The following is a 7,940-nucleotide window of genomic DNA, read 5'->3' on the forward strand; positions in this document are numbered from 1 at the left end:
AAAAGGTTCTGGTGAGCGCCATAAAAGTATCTGAAATCGATAAACTTATCCGGCAGCCACCAGATATTTATAACACAACCGTCAGAATAACCTTATATATGTGGCGACCGTCAGAGATTTATTGGGCGACCGCCAGATAATTATGAGGCGGCATCCAGAAAGCTGCCAGATACAAATCTAACCCCCACCAAAACTATTTTTCTCACCTGGCACCAACCGGCTTCTGTTAAATGTGGTGTCTTTTGCACTATTCCCCCACAAGCTTCAGAGACACCCCCACAAGGGTGATGCCCTGGACCCTGATGGCAGCCACATAGCCCTTGCCTTCTAGACAGGCTCTCTAACTTCAAATTATAACAGTCATCATTGGGGAATTAAGCATGATTTTAAACGATAGCATGGCTAACAAGAGACACTAGAGTAGAGAAAATCAAAATAATGTTTCATCAATATTTCTAAACATTATAACACAAATTTTGATATTGCCCTAAAGACTAATATTTTGTCCTTCACTAAAAATTGGCTTAAAATGGCATTTCAAAATAAATGATTTGTAATCTCTCCTTTTCAAATGAGCCCCTAGCCCGGGGATCAGTGGCGGATTTAAGGGGAGGTGCAACCGGCGCCCCCTCCCCTAAAATTTTCAAAAAGTTAAATCGTGGTCTCTTGTTTAGAAAAATGTAAACGATAAAAGAAGCAATAATTTCCTCCACTCGGAGGAATAAATGTAATAATCTTTTGATTTATTGAATTACTTTTATTGGGAGAACTTATACTTTTTCCAAAAAAACCTTAAAATATGCGTCATTTTATTAATTTCACCTTATCAAAATGACAGCCGATGGTAAAAATGACTGCATAGGAGACATATTGCAAGCCCTATAAAATCTGTAAAATCGTCCTCCTGTAGAAATGATGTATCCGAGTTACAATCGATGTGAAACATCAATGATTAATTAGACCCCCCCCCCTCCCCGTTTCAACTAAATACATGTATATGTCTGGCTCATCATTGATGACGCACTATAAGCCTTTACCACTTCCCGACATCCGAATACTTTTGACCGCTTGTAAACTCAATTTGTACTTCGTTAATAATTGTATATGGTAGGACGTCATGATGTAGATATATGATTAAAATCACATTTGGTGCCTCTGACTTCAAGAGAGAGATTTCTTTAGAACTTTCCGTAGCAACTTTTGAATTTTTCTTTATTTGTCACCGTTTCATATGAAATGGTTGTAGCCTTTTTCTATCATCTGATGTTTTTAGGAGCCAAACAGAAAATCCTAATTTGTAGCAGTGGTTCATTCACAATCATTTACTTTCACGAAATCTTTTCTCTGATATTTCTTTTGAAATCGACATTGCTTTCATCTGCGACAATGAATACATGTTTTGTTGCAAACTAGTTCAATCCAGTTTTTAGTACCACCTGTCTGCGTAATCATTATCAGATATGGAGCGTCATCAAGGTCAAAGGGTGCATCGGCTGTTGCGTTTAACGTAACGAATGGGTCAACCATAAGATATTTTGGTACTTAAATGTACATTATATATCTTTTAGATATATAAGCTAACACGGGCTATGTAATTTTTTTCTGCAATGATTGCTCCTTTCATCACTCGATGAAACAACAAAGAAAGTATCACTATTTTTTAACTAATTTCTGTATTGAAGTTTCAGTAAGAGACGCGCTTGTACAATAGCTTTATCTTTTACTCTGTCCATTATGCTGTCGTAGTTTCCCCTATATCAGAATATGCAATGAACATTAGGTACAAATGCATGGTATTCATCATCTATTTGGTAACATATGCATTCCCAATGCTTTTACCTTCGACATCTTCACTAAATGAAATGATGGCCATTTCCTCATGAATGTGAACAATGTGCGTTAGATCTTGATAGATATAATATGACTATTTATGGCTGGCAAAATTCCGACAGAAATGAAAGTGAAATGTAAATATAAAAAATAAATTTCATTTTTGAAAATACATGTAGGTATGGACAGCAACGCTTCACGCCATCATACTTTTCATGAAGCTGTAACGAAATTTATTTCTTAAATATAAACATTGAATGGAGATGGACAACACGTCTTCTATCTGTTAATTATAAGCTACGGAGCGCTAATAGTGACATCACTATGGAAGTCATCTTATCCTTATAAAAATTTCTAAGGTACCCTATTTCTGAATATGCACCCCTATTGTGAATACATTCTCTTGGGAGGAGGGGAGGGGAGTAATGATTTAACTAGGCAGTTATTCCTAGTGTAAATCCCCTCTACACGTATGTATTGACGAACCGAAAGTTTACAATAAAACCACGAGTGAAGGAAACACTTTTAATAAGTTCGGCAATGCCTTGCACAGTAATGTTTAGAAATAATTATAGGACTTTAAAAAAAAACTTTTGCTCATATAGTACAACGAGTTTTTTTTTTCTTTTCAAAATAATAGCTTTAAAAACTTATCTTGCTTTTGAAAAATCGTCCAGTTTACCTTCAAAAGAATGCAAGTTAGACCAAATTTTCCAATGGAATTTCTGCATTGGAATTCAATCATTGAAAGCATTGAGTTATTAAGAAAATGTTTAACGCAGTATTTACTCAAATTATACTGGCCAGCTTATTCAGACACCCTGGGCGAATGTAATGTATTTTGTGCAATCAATGTATATTGATTCTCATAAACTGACAATTTGCATACATGAAAAAGTACGTGGATCTATATGCATGAAAAAGTTAACAAAAGTTGTTTGTTCGAATTTATTTTTTAACCGGTAGACCTAATTTTCTCCGTAACTGCAAAAATGTACTTATTAACGATTTGCTATTTTTATACATTAAATAGTTTGCCACGTTAACAAATGTTAGGATTTGTACAATATTTTGAAATATCGATCTACACATATAATAAATAATGCAATTCATCACCAATTCTCATTTTTGTTATGCATGATAAATTCTCTTTTCTCCTGGAAAATCATACCATCAGCCTGTCGCTATGGGAACAATTCTAAACTTTAAATTTTTCAAATTATATTTTTCCGGTAAATTAAGTACATACCTCTAAAGACAGTATTTTCAACAACAAAAATATCCTGTAATTAATACCTGTTGATGAGTTTCATATATCACTAGTCCAGCCTTGTTTGAATTGACCATAAAGAACATGAAAACCTTTTCTTTGTAACGTGTACTTCATGTACCAATAATTTAATTGGGATTTGGATAATTTCATAATTGCAATAACTATTTATATGGAAACGAATTCATTTTCGTTGTTAACTTGTACATACACTTGAGTTTTCTTTTGTCAAACGTGCGCTCGAATGACTAGCTTTATTTTCCATATCGAAGTTGATGTAGGTTTCCCCATCCGCCAATGAATGTGAAGATATTTTAGATGATTCATTAAATTTCATCAATAGATCAAAAAATTAACTTTCGTTTCGCGTGGGCATGTATTTTAATTGTGACTAAAATTGTTTTTATTGATAGGTTTGCCATGTCGTTGTTTTCATTGATGGTTTGTCATTTTTGTTGATAGGTTTACCAGTTTTGTTTGGGTTTCTGATCGAGTGCGTGCCCGGCCTCCAGATAATTCATAACAAAACAGAAGTGCAGTTGTACGCAATAAAGAAAAGAATTTATTTTCCGCTCCAGAAATTCCCTCTCATCCACCAATAGTATTAAATGACAAATCATTGATGTCAGAGTCCAAAGTCTAATTAAACAGAGCAAAACAACCAAATATGTGGGAAGGAGAAAAAACAATATGGAGAGCAAGGGTGACGTGAAGTCACTGATGGAACTTCCGAATTCAGTACAAAATGTACTAAGCTGACACATATAGGAGTAACGAGGAGTACATTTGGATCCGGTTTAAGATTGTATATAAACAGGTGTAAACTTCACAAACCCATCTTCTGTTAAAGAACCGAGGCGACAAAATATATTATTGCCAGAAAAAAGGAAGAATTGTATTGCAAAGACGGTCTTCAAAATTGGACAATGATGTTCAAAACTATAGTAACGTTATGCTGTCTGGGTTTAGGAATCTCGCTGCCGTTGAATGAAAAACTTCTCAATATTGATGTATGTATATAAGCTCCCACATTAGTTAGAACTTATATTTTAAGCTTATCTTACAATAACTAGTATTATTCCTAAAAAAAAATTTAAAATCTTCAATGGAGGTTGATCGCTTCGTTTCAGGATTATCTTATTCGGTTTGGATATTTCACTCCATCCAAATCGCCATCAGGTGGCGTGGACGTCTCTAGCAGTGATGCAGACAGACGACAGGCTATCTGGTATATAAAAATGACTTTAAATACGTTAAAATTTTTGGTCCCAGTGGAAGTATCTCTACCAAAACGGCGTTATTTTAGAAAATAAAAATATTTGCATCATTTTCAGGGATTTTCAGAAATTTAGTGGACTGGAAGCTACCGGAGAAGTGGACGAGGCAACAATTCTCAAAATGAGACAGCCTCGTTGTGGAGTAGCAGACAAACAAACTTCATCTCTAGACGGTCCGCAGAATTATTTGACAATTGGTAAGTATCAAAGGGTTGTTACATTTTGAAAAATTGAAATGTAAAGGTATTAATTCAGGGAAAACAAATTACATGGGATTTTTTTACAGGAAAGAAATGGCCAAATAAAATCATTTCATGGAAAGCAAAGACATATACAGAGAAATTGCCGGTGTCCGAACAAAGGTACGGAGTATGAAGAATGACCATTAAAACAGTTTATAAACTCGGAATGAAAATCGCCGTAATCATTTAGATACGAAGTGCTTATCTTCTTTCTTCTATTCAACTTAGGTCTGCTTTTAAGAAGGCGCTTCAATACTGGTCAAAAGTTACTCCACTAAAATTTGAAGAGACTGCAGAGGAAGCTGATATAAAAATTTCGTTCGGTAGAGGAGAACATGGGGATGGAATTTACAATGCTTTCGACGGCAAAGGTAAATGGTTTACTGTTGCACTAGTATCTAACACTTTAATGATCGTGTTTTATTTTGATTTGGGGTAAGGATGTGAATCACTATTCTTTGAAAACAAAACACTACACTTGTACTATTAATCATTATGAGAAAGGGGTATACATGTATTCCATTTATGAAAATTGTCTTTATTAACAGGCGGTGTATTGGCTCACGCCTACTACCCTACCAGCGGTGAAACCCACTTCGATGACGACGAATTATGGACCTACCAGAAAGACGGGACAGAGTTGCAAACCGTTGCTGCCCACGAATTTGGCCACTCTCTCGGCCTTGGTCATTCAAGAGAACCAGGAGCACTGATGGCCCCGTTTTACAAAGGGTTTGACCCAGAGATGACTCTGCACCAAGATGACATTAACGGCATCCAGTCGCTCTACGGTACAAACTTTCACCGTGTGGTTTATATTCACAGAGATACGATACAAGTGGCTCCTGATGATTTTAAAAAATTCAATTTGTACTTTTAGGCAAACGAGAAGCAACCACAAGGACCAGCACTTCAACTGAAGCACCTACTACAACAATACAAACCGCTACCAGTGCTAGATTTCCGTGTAACATGAAAGTGGACGCCGTCACAAATGGTACTGATAACAATCGTTACGTCATGAATAAGAAAGAAGAATGCATATGGTTGGTTTTTTTTAATAAATGAAATTCGTCATTTTGTATATAGGTCCCGATGGATATGTATACTTTTTCCGACGTAGCAGTGTATACAAAATGGGTCCAAATGGGGTACTCCCTGGGTATCCCCGTCCTATTCGAAGTGTGTTTCCAGGAGCTCCAGCTAAAAATGTAGGATCAGCCTTCCACATCAGATCCATCAATCAAACAGTGATTCTCAAAGGTAACATACCTAGGGGTTAACATCCCTTATATACCTCGGCGCCAAGTCAAAAATATCTCGCTGTGAACCTCTAGCATGCTGGAGTAACCAAGGGGGTACATCAATCAAACAGTGATTCATAACGGCAACATAAACAAGGAAGCAAATCTCATTGGAATGCATGGCTGAACCAGTTTTTAGAAAATATTTGTATATCGTTTGAGCATCGCTCTATCTTTCTTTACAGGAAACAAGGGTTGGAGTTTTAATGGTTTTGTGCTAAAGGAAAGGTTCAACATATCTGTAAAAACACAAGCCGCCGTCGCCGTCCGACGATCCGGAAGTTACACACACCAGATCTACTTATTCCAGGCAAGTACTATAGCATACCAAGCAGACATAACGTTATGGAGTTAAACAAAGCCTGTTTCTGAACTCATGTGTGTATTTTCTGTACTATTCCAGGGAGAAAATTTCTACGAGTTGAATTACAAAACTTTGGAATTGGTTCCCGGCTTTCCGTTGTCCACTAAGACGTACTGGAGCGGAATGCCACTAAACGTCGAAGCTGGTATGCAGTTGGAGGACGGAAACTTATTATTATTCAAAGGAAACAAGTAAGTTCAAAAATTAGAAATGTATTATTTCTTAATCAATACTATAGCAAGTAATTTAAACAAATGTCACATGTACACAGCGCTCTCCCTTTGCTTTTACTTAAGTTGTGTTTGAATGTGAAGTAATTAACCATTTTCTTGTTTACAGGTATTCCATTTTTGATACGAAAAATCACAGAATTCTTCCCGGATACCCCAAATCCATTAGCCAAGACTGGCTGGGACAGTCCTGTTGATCTATATCACAAAACCAAAGCATTTCACAGGATCTCAGTTTTTAAAAGATTTTATTACTTTGAATGTGTTCACAATTAATATATTGATTTATATATTTTACAATTGATTTTTACAAATATTTTACTTTTATATTTTTACAATAAATATTTACTATAATATATAACAGATTTTTCTTTGTTCTACCAAATCGTGTTTGTGCACACGATGAATGGTAACCAGGGACGGATCCAGAGCATTTTTAAAGGAGTGCGTGTGTGGCCCAAGTTTGTCCCCCTCCTCTCTGGGAGGGGTGGAACTCCCATACCCCCTTTAAATCCGCTACTGAATTCAACTTATACATTTCAGAACTGGTTTTAAGTATGGTATTGAATTCGATACCTCTCTGTCGGGTTGACTGGTCACATTGTTATACTAAAACTGGTAACTGCTGTATCGTGAACGAGCACCTAGGGTCGTAACAGTGAATCTTAAATAATGTTCTAACACCTTTCGCGACACAGGAGTTCTATCCACAGGCAATTGTTTCGCTTGGGGTCGAATTTACTGTTTATAGAGTAAAGGTACGTAACTCTAAATATAGGGTGCCCAAGTTTGCCGATGTAAAAACAATAAACCAAATAGTGTAAAATTCTACTCTGTATTCTAATAAATTCATACATAATCAATCTACATTTCTACCAAAGTTCATCCCGAAATACCGTAGACTTCCCAAGATGTGCAGAAATGAATTCGGGTAAATGCCTATTATTTTTGGTCGACTTTTAGCTGGGCCATGGCACTATACAACTATAAACAAAATGTTTGCGCATTGCAACAAGCTATTGCATAGAATGTGCAGCATAAGATATTTCTAATATGAATAGCCTACCCCAATTCATAAACTAAAGTCCGTAATAGCTCCGATTAATTGAAAATTGTAAAATTGTCTGCACTTTCACTATCATAGCCATTTTGACCGGTACAATAAATTACCTAAAAAGGATGAAAGGACCCATAACGATTTAGAGACTCAAATACCAATATTTATCAATCTTAATTCATTATAATGCATAGATGATGCTAATAACAATCTTTATAAATATAAAAATGTCTTATTATATCTATTTTCATCTAAACTACATTCACACAGGTGTTTGACAATTTGTAATCATGATGTTAAGTTGGGTAGATAGTGGCACCGCTCAAAATAGATATGATAATTAAAACTGCAGACAGTTTTGAATTT

At 35.8% G+C, this 7,940-nt stretch overlaps 1 protein-coding gene across 3 annotated transcripts; it reads left to right on the plus strand.

Moving 5' to 3' along the window:
- Positions 1–3,927: 3,927 nt before the first annotated feature.
- Positions 3,928–6,875, plus strand: LOC125663323 (matrix metalloproteinase-24-like). Of its 3 annotated transcripts, none has more exons than XM_056152959.1 (11): positions 3,928–4,110; positions 4,231–4,328; positions 4,435–4,574; positions 4,664–4,739; positions 4,848–4,990; positions 5,168–5,410; positions 5,500–5,616; positions 5,709–5,882; positions 6,109–6,233; positions 6,327–6,478; positions 6,627–6,875. In XM_056152959.1, the coding sequence occupies exons 1-11, from the start codon at positions 4,027–4,029 to the stop codon at positions 6,712–6,714; spliced, it is 1,440 nt and encodes a 479-aa protein (XP_056008934.1). In that variant the 5' UTR covers positions 3,928–4,026; the 3' UTR covers positions 6,715–6,875. The 3 variants fall into 3 exon arrangements, with proteins under 3 accessions (XP_056008934.1, XP_048751580.2, XP_048751574.2); XM_048895617.2 differs by having other exon boundaries at positions 3,930–4,110; positions 6,109–6,237; positions 6,331–6,478; XM_048895623.2 differs by lacking the exon at positions 5,709–5,882 and having other exon boundaries at positions 3,929–4,110; positions 6,109–6,237; positions 6,331–6,478.
- The last annotated feature ends 1,065 nt before the right edge of the window (positions 6,876–7,940 follow it).

The sequence above is a fragment of the Ostrea edulis genome, chromosome 1 (genome assembly GCF_947568905.1).
Source record: "Ostrea edulis chromosome 1, xbOstEdul1.1, whole genome shotgun sequence".
Taxonomy (NCBI): domain Eukaryota; kingdom Metazoa; phylum Mollusca; class Bivalvia; order Ostreida; family Ostreidae; genus Ostrea; species Ostrea edulis.